The sequence below is a fragment of the Brachypodium distachyon genome, chromosome 2 (genome assembly GCF_000005505.3).
Source record: "Brachypodium distachyon strain Bd21 chromosome 2, Brachypodium_distachyon_v3.0, whole genome shotgun sequence".
Taxonomy (NCBI): Eukaryota; Viridiplantae; Streptophyta; class Magnoliopsida; order Poales; family Poaceae; genus Brachypodium; species Brachypodium distachyon.
Window position 1 is genome coordinate 47,347,243 of NC_016132.3, and position 14,162 is coordinate 47,361,404.

The window sequence follows — 14,162 nt, forward strand, 5'->3', positions numbered from 1 at the left end:
CTAGAACGACAACAGATCAGGTCCAAAAGTTGGAAAAAGCTTTGCACCGGTCGGGACCAGTGAGGTCCTCACGTCACGTGTAACGAGTCCTGATTATCGATCACCAGTTGCCCGGCCGTACTAGTATCGATATCATCAAACTAAAAAATGCTTAAACATGTGTAAGTACAATTTTATGTAGAGATGTACGTACTGAACGACAAAAAACATCTCACACGGTGTGAGTCACACCACGTACACATCCTTATCTCGTCCCTATGCCGTATCTTCCCGGGACACTTGTATTACTACTCTACCGCTAGTACTACCACGTAATGCCTTAATTCTCCTGCTCTCTGAATCATCGCGCGTCTATTACGGTTCGTTCCAGCTCGATCGATAGATCCAAATGTTGCAATTTGGCGAATATTATATGCTGCCAAATGCCTATCATCACGCATGGATGGGCAGACGGGTGGTGTAGGTGGTGATGCAGGAAAAGGGCACGTAGTTGTGTACTCATCTGCACTGCAAACGCCCATGTGCTTCACATCACCAAAACATGATCTTTTTGTAATCTCTTCAGTTATTTGATGGAGGCATCGAGTTCTCTGGCTACCTTTCTTCGGTCCGATGCTCGTCTACTCGATAAACACATGTACATATACATACATGCTCACACGTAAGCTGGAGCCGACCAGTTGAGCTGGGAGCTGACTGGTTAAAATTGGCTGACCTGGCGCCGTACGTAGTTAGCGCCAGCATAAGCTAAAGTATCACGGAGACCGGGGCGATCCACGCATGTGGAAGAGTACTGGCGGCCAGGAGAAGATCAAAAGTTGGCGTGGGGGCCTGGGGGGCTCTTTCCGTCATCATCGGTAGACGATATCATTAGGCGCACATATATTTAACCTGAGACCGCGATTTGGCTTGTTTAGAAAAGCTTTTTGACCAATTGTTGGGTGGTTGGAGAGGTGCATGCCCTGACCTGGCCCTGCTAGCTGCGTCATTAGCTTGCTTTATTTATCCTGAACTCCATGTGAAGATTGTTTTCCACAGATGTGAACTGTATACGGACAAATTAGTGGAGTCTTATAAATCTGCTGGCCGGCCCCTGGTGTGGTGTCGTCGATCGGCCACTAGTTAACGGGAAGCCAGGCGTCTTTCCCTGTTCTGCTTTGTGGAGGGGGTATCGGAGTCGCGAATCACTTCTTAATTAAACCTCACAAACAAACTGCACGCATCGCAGTTCCCCTGTATTTTGACCAAACCTACTATAGCTAAGCTATAGCCTATATGGTTTCCCTGTCAAAGTCGTCCGTGTCTGCTGCATGTTCTGACTCGCGACTTGTAACTATCGGCGTCAACTCTCTTTTGGGATGTGTTATCTAGGACAATTAAGCTCTGGACAGCTAACAGTTTAGACTTTGAAGCCTACTCTGCTGGAAGCGATCAATCCTCGCTACGTACAGCCAGTAAGCACCGTACGTACGTACGTACGCTGGAGCAGAGCAACAGCGGAAAGTACGTGACAACCTTAATAATCTGACGTACGGGGGCTGGCCATCCACAGTGGAATGATTGGAACGCATCAGGGAGTTCGTTTATCTGCGCGTGAAACGAGGTAGGCGGCGTCATATTTTCCTCGTGAAGGACTACAGAAGGAGGAGTTAAAGCAGGAGCTACGTACTCTCACTTGCTGTCTGTGTGTCCCCCGCGTGTTCCTAAACGGCCACTGTGCTAGCTGTTGATCGCATCACTCACAGTACTGCAAACATCTCTTACAAGAAAAGAAAAGCAGTACTGCAAACAATGTAGGCTCGTCTAGGTTGGAGGCTGCGGTTTGCCATTGCTACTCCTTGTTAAGAAAGTTAAGCTATAGTGTTTGCTTCAGTGCCTCTGCAATTTTCCGTACCTGCGTGCTCTCCTAAATTCATACTGTGCCGTGTGCAGTTCATTTTGTGAAGAGTACAAAGCAGAACAGGAAAGGCGTTGGACAAAACTCTTGTTACATCTGAGCAGTGTGCAGTTCATTTTAGTAGCCGTATGTTGTTATTTTTCAGTGCTGCGCTTTAGCTAACATACTACTGGTATATCAGTGACCTTTAGCCAAGGTACAAAATTAAGGAGTTGTGAACTCGACAAGTAGTATACACAACCAACACGCAGCAAGCAATTTGACACTTAAAAAACTATCAAGACATCATAAGATTCATAACTATCAGGTAATGGACAGTGTGAACCAGCGTGCCAAAAGACACAGACAAATCTTTTGCCGATTGCACGCACAGCCAAACACCCCGAAAGCATCCAAGGCTTGTGCTCGGGAGTACATATGCGTTCTGCTTTGACACACATGTCTTCCTTTTTGAGATGGCGCACATGTTTTTTTTTTGAGCGGAAGATGGCGCACATGTGTTCACCCGAGAACACATGTCTTCGGCCCGTGCTAGCCTGCGAACGGGCAGACGGCCCGTTAGTATCCCTATGCGAAAAGGGCCTAAGGCCGAATTAGATAACAAATGGGATTGAGCCCAAGAAGGTCTTCGTCTCGGAAAGTAATTTGCTTTTTGGTTGTTTTTCATGCACTTGCAACGGGTGAACGGGGTCGATCATATTCTCATATAGGATTTCCTCCGAAATTACGGTACTATCTCCATGTTTCTTCGTCACAAGCCCACAAACTTTGAGTACATTACATACATCAATAGTTCAATACACGCATACAACATTTTTATTCCAAACAACTACTAGTACACACTCGATCACATTCCAGAAATAAATAAATAGCAAACATCAGTGATCGTTTCCCGGAACGAACTCAAAGGACTAGCGGAACCGGTTTCACCTACGACATGGATCTCAATATTCAGAGCGAGGCAGCGCATTGGCCACTCACTCACCATCAGAATCAAAGAAATGCTGGCCGGCGGGGATCAGGGACAGAGGTAAATTAAGAGTCGACGCACGGAGGAGGGACGAGTTTTCGATTTTTGATTTCAGAAGATGTCGAGGATCTCCTGGATGAAGCCGTTGCAGAGCGGGCAGTTGCCGCGGCTGACCCAGAGCTCGCGGGAGCAGAGGCGGCAGAAAGTGTGGCCGCAGGGGATGAACGCCGCGCCCTTGTGTCGCACCATGCAGACGCAGCACACGTGCACCATCTCCTCCTCGCGGCCCTCGCCGTCGCCGTCGCCGTCGTCCTCGTCCTCGTCGCCGCCGCCGCCGTGCGCCGCGCCCTTATTGCCGGCCCCGCCGCCGCCGTCCCCGTCCTCGTCCTCGTCGTCCTCGTCCCACGTGTCGTCCGACTGCCCCAGAAGCGCCATCAGGGACATCTGCGCCGCCGGAGCCTCAGCGTCCTCCTCGTTGTCCTTCTCCTCGTCGTCGTCTTCCTCCTCGTCGTGTTCGGATTCCTCATCGGAGCCCTCGTCGTTGTGGTTGATCTCGCGGGAGCGATCCATGCGGCCGACGGCGGCGGTGGGGCCGACGCGGGTGGAGGTGGCGCGGGAGAAGGTGGGCGTCTGGCGGAGCGAGGTGGTGCGGGAGAAGGCCGCCGTGGCCTCGCCCGGGGCGTAGATGTACTTGTTGCTGCGGTTGTTGTTGTTGTTGTTCTTGAGGTTTCCGCCAGTGGATCCGCTGCCGTCGGACGACGTCGTGGGGCTCTTCTGGGACGGGGTGGAGGACCAGGCGTTCGCGGTGTGGCGGAGCCGGAGACGGTCGCGCAGCGGCTTCCACATGCCGCCGCTGCCTGCGCTGTCTGCGGCGGTGCGGTCGGCGTCGTCCAGGTGGCTGTCGTCGTTGGGGATCTTGAGGAAGTCGCGGATGGCCTGGTCGGGCGTGGACAGCTGCTCCGAGAGCGTCATCGACCGCCGAAGCTCCGGCCGCCGGTCCATCGGGAGCGATGGGGCGAACAGTGTACGTGCGTGCGTACTCCTTCGCGTGGAGGTCGAGGTTGGAGATGCCGCCTTATGGCCGGGATGTGTGGTGGTGCAAGGAAGGAAGGAAGGAAGGAAGGAGGAGAGGTGGTAGAGCGGCGCTCCTGGCCGGGCCCCGCGCCTTTTCAACTCCGGACGGTTTGGGAAGTTAACCGTGATTGCCGGCTAGGCAGTTATATTTGGACGGCTTGAGTTGAGCCGCATGGTATCGATGTGGCGGAGGAACTGGTGGTGGAGCGGCAGCCATTGGCATCGCAGCAGAGATCTCACAGAGAGCTGCGTCATTTGAGGACAACAAACTTCATCCAGGAGAACAGGGACGTACTCAAAACTTCGAAGTACTCTTTTAGCCATATGAATGTGTCAGGTTTAGGTGTGTGCTCTTTTAGCCATGGGTTTAGGTGCGTGCCGCGACTGGACGGCATCAGGAATGTATGGTTTTACTAAGGCAACATACCGCACATCAAATGTACCGTAGAAGCGGCATCTCTAAGCCTACACTTAAACTGTTCGCTTGAGCACAACAAGGAGTTGTCCTCTGAAACAGATCGTTTGCTTGTTCTTGCGTTTCTAATGGAGACAACAATAACGGCTTGTTTGGTGCCCATCATTTGAGACTAGAATTGTGGAATTCATTTTGAATTCTAGAAACTAACTTGTTTGGTTGGCACGAAATTGACTACATGATCAATTTGTGATTTCATGGAATCACAGTACAACTAACCTCAATTTCTTTCTATAAGCCATCATTTCTCTGGAATTGTCTCTAACTCTACAAATCCATGTGGTAGACAAACATGACTTTTGAATCTGGAATTCAAATTCAACCAAATGAAATGCGACCAAAAATTAGATTTCATTTCATTTAGACCAAATGAAATGAAATAAGGGGTGCCAAACGAGCTGTAAAGTCTGTTCTTAAATCACGTGCATCAAAATTCTGCAGTCAGAAGAATTCTTTCTGATGTTACGTTGATTGAAAAAAAAAGTGATCTAACATCATACCACCAGACTTGACTGCGATGAGGGACAAGAAGACACAAAGATAAAAGTACCCAGGTTCTGATTAAGACATGCACGACTAGCGGTGGTAGAGATGAAACAAGGATAGAACTGTCAGGACTCCATAGGGAAAACCTGGATAAGAAAGTAGGACTTGGGACAAGCGATTCTGATGGGAAACTACTATACCCTGATTGCCAATGGGAGTAACACCAAAATCAACAGGAGGTGTTTGATTTTTACGTGAGACTGACTAGTTGCAGGGAGACACAAATCAAAGTTATCCACCAAAAAGGTGAGTGAACAACTCCACTCACTATCATAGTAGTTTTTCTAGAAAGGCAGCAGCATGATCAGTAATGTTACAGAAAGCATACAAGGCCTCACACAACCACATTATCACAATCAGTCAAAAGTCAGTCTCTTTATTTGACCTGTCCTAGCTCAAAAGGTAAAGGAAAAAGATCATTGGTTGGCTCCTAAAATGCACGACCTAGCTTATTTTCTACTAATGGAAAGCCTATAGCAGCAACTGGAGATCACCACAGAACAGATATGGTTAGGACAATGGCTTGCGAAATAGTGACAGGTTATACTAGAATTTCAGTCTTTAGCAGAATCTAATTTTATGATATTTACGCATCCTCTGACTCTGGCTATGGAATACTGTATATGGTTCTAACAATCCAAACTATCTCCTTAGATACCGAAGCTGGTGATGTGAAACACTCTATGTCCGGTCAAGAATTTTCTTGCGGCAAGCGAGAGGTAGCACAAATTGCAACAATCCAACAAGTGTAACAAATCTTCTTAGGTCACTCAAACCAAAGAGTCGCTTCATCATAGGCAGGGTAACGAGCAATAAAACACAAATAAGCAAGCACGCACAGGCTACCTCAAGCAATTATTCAACCATAAGACCGTAATTTATTATTGATATTACAAGATACAGATAAAGTACAAGGAAAGCTCTATCCACTTTTGCCTATAATTAGAAGAGCCTCAAGAACCTAGTACTGCAAAATAAAGATGATCGCACCATACTATCATCACCAACTGCAGTTGATTAAGATGCCAAAATACAGTCCGCTGTGGTGATAAACAAGAAAGGAACTGTTGAGGTTAACTAAAGGTAAGCTCAGATCTTACCATTGAGCTTCTTCTGGAGAACATCCATGACAGAACCGAAGTCAGCCTTCACACTGACTGGTGGATTGGCATACTGGCACAACATGTCTTTGATGTTCTTATCATGGTAATCGATCTTTGACTGTGTGAACTTCAGCCCATGGGCTGTACTAACGACCACGGTACGATCATTAGGACCAATTATGCCCTGGCCCCGGAGCTTGAACAGAGCAGAAAGTGCAACCCCTGTGTGTGGGCAAGCAAACATCCCAGTGAGGTCAGCAAGCGCCATTGCATCCATGAGTTCCTCCTCTGTAGCTTCTTCGACAATACCATCAGTTGCCTTGAGCGCAACAACCGCACGATCAACAGATACTGGATCACCAATCTGTATGGCAGATGCAAATGTAGTTTCAGCAACAAGTGACTGGAAGTCAGTCCACCCAGACTTGTAGTACCGGTACAATGGATTTGCGTTTGCAGCCTGTGCACAGACAAGCCGTGGAACACGATCAACTAGCCCAAGAGTACGGCACATCTCAAACCCCTTGTAGAAAGCATAAATGTTCCCAAGATTGCCTCCTGGAACAATGACCCAGTCCGGCACCTGCCAATTAAACTGTTGCAATATCTCGATGGCTGCAGTCTTCTGCCCCTCAAGTCGAAGCGAGTTGAGTGAGTTGGCAAGGTATATGGGTAGCTCAGCTGTCACTTCCCTAATTAACCGCATACATCCATCGAAATCGGTGTCAAGGGATAGCACTGTCGCGCCGTTGGCGATCGGCTGGATAAGCTGCTGTAGCGAGATGCGGTCGGCAGGGAGAAAGACGATGGCCGGGATGCCGGCGGCAGCGCAGTACGCGGAGAGAGCGGCCGAGGTGTCACCCGTGGACGCGCACCCTACGCCGTTGATGGGGCGCGAGAGCGGAGCTCGGCGGAGGCGGTTGACCTGGCTGACGAGCACCGTCATGCCGAGGTCCTTGAAGGAGCCCGTGTGGGAGGTGCCGCACTGCTTGACCCAGAGGTCGTTCATCCCGCCGAGGTACTCCCGGCCGAGGCGCTCCGCCCAGAAGAGGTTGGTGTTGCCCTCGAAGAGGGAGACGATGTGGTCCGAGTCAATCTCCGGGAGCACGAATTCCTTCTTGGACCAGACCCCGGAGCCGTAGGGCCAGGTGGTGCGGCCGACGCGGGAGTCGAAGAGGTCGCGCCAGTAGGAGCCCGGGAAGCGCGCGAGTGCCTCCATGTCGTGGCGGACGTCGAGGAGGCCGCCGGTGCTGGAGCGGTAGACGACCTCGTCGAGCGAGTAGCGCTCGTTGGGGTCGCCATCGGAGGTCGGGGGGAACGGCTCGTACCACGCCGAGAAGTTGTTGGAGGGGCCGCGGAGGCGCGCGGCCTCCTCCCTGATGTTCTCCTCCGCGGGGCGGCGGGGCTTCGTGGCAGTCGTGGATGCGTCGGAGGCGCAGCGCGCGCGATGTGGCGCAGCACGCGGCGGGAGGCGGAGGTGGGACCTGTCGAAGCGCTGAGGGGCGGAAGAGCGGTTGGAGTGCGGGTGGGCGAAGAGGAGGGAGAGTGAGGAGGTGGTGGTGGCGGCAGCCGTCGCCATGGTGCGGCGGGGGAAGTTTGGCGGCGGGGCGGAGGAACAGAGGGGGGATTAGGGAGGAGACGGATGACGTGGTCAGAGGTTTTAGGCTTTTGAGAGGCTTGGTCGGTCGATCTGGAAAGTTAATTGGTTGGGCAGTCGGACGCTGACAGGTAGGGACGCGTAGATCGTGCGCGGCGTAGCTGTTCAGATTTTGGATTCATTTCTGGAATCGTAGCAGTTACTAGAATTCAGCCGTCTCAGGGGCCACGTCGCGGCTTGACGTGCTCTCTCTGTCTCGGGGAGGTTGTTAGCTTCATCTTTTCTGAAAACAATTTAGAACGTGGAGAGTCGAGAATGGAGAGGTTATCCCCAAATTAAGAACGTGGAGAATCAGATTCCGAGAGCGAGACGACGGGACGCCGAAGATCGATTTTGGATGGATTGTACGGGGCTTGGCTTGGACCGCTGGAGACGTCGAGGGCCCCTGGCTCACCGCTACCACAGGTGGTCGCATCTCGGCATCTGTGGATGTTCCGTCGTGCGAACTCGCCTCGCCGGTGAGCACAGCATATTCCAGCAGGTTTTTCTCGAGATGGAAATAATATCCAGTGATGTATTGAGTCAGACATGACATGGCTTCTATTCTGCGTTAACCCTGTCACCACGTGGGCAAAAAAAAAAACAGACAAACTCGACTCTTAGCTCACAATAAATGCTAAGAAACCATACCCCAATGCATTGTCTCTTATTGTTGTATCTAAAATATCACTTATTTAAGAGTTTTGTGAGAGAGAATTAATGACTTTGTGTTGAGAGACAGTTTTATCAAGAGGATGCCATGTCAACAAAATGACTAAGATGACATGCTAAGAGACAAACATTGGGAGAGACCTTATGTGATGTCTCTTAACACACAATAAATGCTAAGAAATCATATCCTAAATGCATTGTCTCGTGATATCTAAAGTAGCAGTTATTTAATAAATTTATGAGAGCGAGAGAGCTAATGACTTTGTGTTGATTTGCGTGAAGAGACACTCGCGAACATAAGAGATAGTTACATCATTAAGAGGGTGCCATGTCAGCAAAATGACGTGATGATAGACTAGCATTGAGAGTGGCCTGAGTCAGTGTAGATGTATATAGTACCATGCAAAAGATTTATTGAATTAAGAGTACTTACAAAGCAGAACTTTCTTAGAACCTTCCCAAATTATTGTGGACTGTCCATCTCGCATACCTTATCTCATGGAAGGTGATGGATCACCAGTATTGTCATGTAACCATGTATAATGGTGGATAAGACTGACTTCTCTTATGTATTGCAGTCATCTAGATAAGACAACAAAACATGTTGTGCAATATGTTATTTCTTGCTGCTTTATTTTACAACTAAGTCTAGATGAATAAAATTAATTAATTACATGTTAAGAAAATGTGAAATCTAATACAATGTAAAATTTGTCTTATCCTTCTTGTGAAAAGATCATCCCTTAAGTAAGGGAATGCTTATGTCTTTCTTCGTTCTTTCTTCCACTTAGCAATTACCCTACATGTCATCGTTAAGGAAAGGTAGAGGTCACCCAATTGTACATGTACTTACTACTCAAAGGTTAATATGTACAATTATTGCATAGTAAATAAGGATATACTCCCTCTATTTCTTTCAATCTGTACATGTAGCACAAGCAAATTTTCTCTAAATATTTGTACATTTGGACTCCCAGTGACTAAATGATCATTGCATGTTTATCTTTTGTAGGCAAATAATTTTTGGCATTCTATTGGGTGTGAGGTAAGGTGGAGAAGAAAAAGTGATTGAATGATGATTAAATGAATGATAAAATTAATTGTGTAAGAGGAAAAGCAAACACCAATTTATCAACTTATTTGGTCTAAAAAAGGCTGCATGTATAGATATTTAGAAGCGAACTATTGAGAAATCACCTGTTTTTTAGTTAGAGATCAGTCGACGTGTTTGGCCCTCGAGAGCACGCGGAAGATGGTAGAGTGGGGATGACGCTCAGATCTTAATCCAACAGTTCTGATACGTCAACTAAGATTTAAAGCATTTATCTTAAATATCAAACAACCGAGAAATAGTGACACACAAGTAATTATGGGTGTGACTATCTCAATCGTCCGAGTTTTAAGAAAATTAATTACATCTAAGTTGACGCATCAGATTCGTTTGATTAAGATCGGAGTGTCATCTGCCTTCAAATCTTCTCCCAGGTGTTGCCTAATCCAATGGCCAAGCACGCCGACTTATCTCTAACTAAAAATAGATCTATTTATGAGTTTATGTAGATGAAGTTTCAGATTCTTGGATCAGTGGAACATCTTTGAGACAAATCATCTATACCAGTGTACATAGCTTCATCCAAACCATGGATCCACGAATTGTTGGCTCGCTCTAGAAAAGAGCTTCGTAGTTGGGAGTTCTGAACAGATGATCGATGTGGTTTCCTAAGATGAGTACTATGGTTTACTACTTGACAATAAGAAAGTTGTTTTATCTTCTTTTTTTTCACTTTGTTAGGTGTTTTGCCTAGTCGACTTCCCAATAGCAACAAACCGATGTGATTTTCCTACCACTCTTCACTCTACTATGCTTTTTACTAAGGTATCCTCGACAATAAACGTATGTGATTCCCCTACAACTCTTCACTGGACGCAGCTAAAGTGGAGCGTCTTAAAACAGCCCTACGAAATAATAGGTTGTTAATTTTATTTTATAAACTACTTCGGCACATAGGAAGCAAAAAAGATAACTACGTATATCTGATGAAATTGGGCACCTACAATTAGATAGACACCTACTCCGTAGTAATATTATCTTGCAAAAACAAAGGGACAGGGTCTAATTTTTTCAAATATAACTTCAGTTTCGCACCTTCTGGATAGACTGTACTTACACTTTCCAGTTTTATAAAAGTTGCCATTTTGGATTATAGATATAAATTGTTTCAGAACTTTGACTAAGAATATCTTTAGAAAAGTTCAAGTAGGGTAATTCAAATTTATATGCATTCATAACTACTTCTAGCAATGGTTTTGCTGGGTTTCACAGATATATTTCAGTAGAAAATAGTGATAACATGTACGTCCTGAAGACAATATGTCTAAAAGAAATCTTTTCCGGAACATGGGGGGAGATGGCATCAATTAATTCGTAATACTTCTATTGCTGTGTATAAATCAGCACCCAATGTCGCCATATGTCGGCATGTGCAGTTGTGCACCAACAAAGCAACAAACCTTCAATTCTCAGTGATGTAGGGTCTTCATATAGCGAAGATCAGCCAATCTCTTTGGCATAAAAATGAATCAATGGGTTTATCACCTATTCAGCATTTCGGATGATTGCACAGTGTTCACGAAAGTAGCGCTTTTGTTGAATCCTTCAACTGTCATTATTCTTACTGCTTCCAAGCCCCTATGGAACGTGAAATCGAGCTGCAAAAAAGAAAGAAAGATTACTTGCATTACCATCCATTTCCCCTCCACTCGTATCAATAAGCTGGTCCAAGTTTTTAAAGTATTATATACTGCTTGATTGAATGACGACCTGAGCATAGCAAAAGAGTAAATACAAAAGTTTTAAATTTCTATTAGGCAGGCCAAACCTCTTCTTGCTCTTTCTTGGTGAATGGCCTAAGAACAAAATTAGCTGGATCCATCTTCCCAGGTGGTCGTCCAATGCCTGCAAAATATCACCACAAGAAAAAATTTAGACTTGGTAACATTAGAGAAGGAGAGAAGTGAGCCAATGACTGACATACCAATTCTTAGACGTGGAAAATCATGAGTCTGTTTGAGATGATTGATAATGCTTCTCATCCTGAAGATTGTTGAACAATCTTAAGTAAAACAAAGAGCTATTTTCAGAAGAAGAAGAAAAATGAAAAGAAAGGTTACCAGCTCATCACAATTATTTAGTTGCATTTTCCATAAGCTCTCCCCAAAATAAGAATAATGAAAGAAACATCCCAAAGGCATTACAAATTATTACCTTCACGTTTTTTACATAAGTAATAAGGTCTATGTATGAATTAATAGGGCGTAGACTCTTCTCAAGAAAAAATAAATAGGCGGGGGTGAAATAAATGTACAAATGTAAACATGTTACTAAAGTTTGTCGATGCTATGATATGGGTAGGATAGTAGGGGAGATGGCTCTGATAAGATGGGGTGTGACACCCAGCCGATAGGAGGCTGCCGCACCACAAGAGCAGGGAAGAAATCAGGGAGAGAAAATTGGGATAATTTTCAGCTTGCTCTATTCACTCATATGCTAGGCATTATATGGCCAGCTTGCAAACATTAGAAATAACTAACTTGGGAATCAAGAAATATCTCTTAAGAGATTTAAGCTGCTAAAGATAACTAGGGGTATTTATATCCCCTTAAGTTTCTGCCGTGCCCCCCTGCTTGGTGACCTTCTTGTGCCACCAGTAGGCCATGCCCCACATAACAGTCTGAAGCATTTTATCACAGCTAAGAACCTTATAGTCAGTTTTTAAAGATCACTACACAATTACACTGCACTAAGACCAAAGGCAGTAACCATAAGTATATGATAATGTTATCCTTTTGCTTAGATGAACTTAAGAGTGACTGAGAATTATCTGCCTCCAAAGTCATGAGAAGTCATGAGGTTTTCAGCCTATAGTTAGTAAAGCAAAGAACAGTGGAACATTAGATAAGGTACGCATACAGCAAATGCATTTCATATAAAAGGCTGCAGTACCCATTATGCCCGCCATGTCCACCTTTTGGCAGTAGTCGCAATTTTGCGAAGGGTAAATCTAGATCATCATACATCTGCGAAAAGAGAAGATGAAGTCAGAATCAGATTACAGTGATCCATGATAAAAAGAACCAACTCAAGAGTAACATTTACCACAAGAACTTGATTAAGTGGTATCTTGAAATACGAAACCAGCTGCCCAACCTGTATAGTTTAATGCGTCAAACAAGGGAACAATGGAGCAATTAGTTTCAAGTTTGTTTTGCAGTCATTATACTTACAGACTCACCGCTTGCATTCATAAATGTTTGCGGCTTGGCAAGCATGATAGGGACATCTCCAATACGACCTGGATAGTGACAACACACATTTTCATATGAATGCCTGATTGTACATAAATAATCTCAAAGGAGCAGATAATCCTAAACACACAGTTTTTTGCTTTCATGAACTACTTAAGAAAACCCATAAAGATGATTGTTAGACAATTCTTGCAAGTTAGGATTTAATTAGTATGCAAGAAACGAGAAAGAAAGTTAAATTCCGGTAAAAATAAAGGAGAAGAAACCTTAGCTCTGCCAAGTACACAATCAGGTAGCAACGGAGCTGTCAATACAAAATGCAAAGTTTCTTTTGGGGAGGTGTGAATATTACCTCTGCCAACCATTGCCTTGAACTGCATACTGCTGAGTGATATACCCTCAGCTTCTGCTATAACATCAATCATCTCAAATCCAACCTGTGAATAATCAGATAGACCTCAACTCAAATATAGAGGTACTGTACACTGGACCACTGACACACAGAACTATTAATGAAAAACTGAAGTATGTGTAGTCCAATTCTACAAATTGAGTCTGAAAAGTGGGACCTCCTTGCAATATATACAGTCATAGCATAATAATGACTTTGGATAAACAAATATCTCACTGGTACATTTAAATGTTCCTTCAAATTCTATACTCAAAGCATGGCAATTGACTGACCATGATACTAGTGACCGTGATACTAAGATGGTAAGATGACATTTCCGAGGACCAGCACGCTTATACAATGCGATTATCCACAGTCCAATAGAAGGACGAAATGTTCAATCCACCGGCTAAAACAACAGAAAGCAGGTTTATACTTGCAAAATGGCTGCAGACGTGTTTTGACGGTGTAGCACATGCTAGAAGTTCATACCTCTGCGCTCACCATTCACCAAAACCGTGTAACTTTTTTGTCGTAGAACTCAAATATGTACCAATTCAACCCATTAGTAACTAGCATAAATCTACAATCCCAGCAAGCAGAACTATGATTTTAACAGTAAACAGAGCACATAAGGAAGCTTACGTTGTGGCGAGTACTCTGGTAAATCTTCCCGGGGTTCCCGAGCCCAACGAACAGCCACGGCTTCCGCGCGCCGCCGTCACCAGTGGACGCAGCTGACGAGGAGGCGGCCCGGCACGCGGAGATGGAGGAAGAGCGCGGCACACATCTAGGCCTTGCGCGGGCGAACGAGAGGAGAGGGCAGGGGAGGCGGGAAGCCGAGACGCCGGAGAGCAGCCGCATCGCCGCCGCCGCTACCACTTGGGCACCGGGTGTGTTTTGGACAGGGTCACAGGATGAGACGGGGCCGGGCTGGGCTTGTTAGGCTTGGCCAGTTGGGCTAACCATGTGGTTGGATTTTTCTCCTTCGTTGGGCTTTTCTTTTATTCAACCCTTGTGCTTGCATCGCGCGCCATTTTCGTGATAGGTTTTTACGTAGGTACCGGTTTTTGTATTTTTGCAAAAAACCATC

At 45.9% G+C, this 14,162-nt stretch overlaps 3 protein-coding genes across 3 annotated transcripts; all 3 read right to left on the reverse strand.

The window, feature by feature from the left end:
• Positions 1–2,653: 2,653 nt before the first annotated feature.
• Positions 2,654–5,675, reverse strand: LOC100825819 (transcription initiation factor TFIID subunit 11). Its single transcript, XM_010233874.3, has one exon. The coding sequence runs from the start codon at positions 3,867–3,869 to the stop codon at positions 2,979–2,981; it is 891 nt and encodes a 296-aa protein (XP_010232176.2). The 5' UTR covers positions 3,870–5,675; the 3' UTR covers positions 2,654–2,978.
• Positions 5,676–5,817: 142 nt separating this feature from the next.
• LOC100826132 (threonine synthase, chloroplastic) lies at positions 5,818–7,920 on the reverse strand. Its single transcript, XM_003569559.4, has one exon. It carries the CDS (start codon positions 7,642–7,644, stop codon positions 6,052–6,054), a length of 1,593 nt encoding a protein of 530 aa, XP_003569607.1. The 5' UTR covers positions 7,645–7,920; the 3' UTR covers positions 5,818–6,051.
• Positions 7,921–10,636: 2,716 nt separating this feature from the next.
• Positions 10,637–14,021, reverse strand: LOC100826443 (peptidyl-tRNA hydrolase, mitochondrial). The gene is made up of 8 exons (XM_003569560.4): positions 13,715–14,021; positions 13,031–13,115; positions 12,658–12,725; positions 12,530–12,580; positions 12,377–12,450; positions 11,409–11,467; positions 11,253–11,329; positions 10,637–11,082 (listed from the first exon to the last, which is right to left on the reverse strand). The coding sequence occupies exons 1-8, from the start codon at positions 13,931–13,933 to the stop codon at positions 10,966–10,968; spliced, it is 750 nt and encodes a 249-aa protein (XP_003569608.1). The 5' UTR covers positions 13,934–14,021; the 3' UTR covers positions 10,637–10,965.
• Between the last annotated feature and the right edge of the window lie 141 nt (positions 14,022–14,162).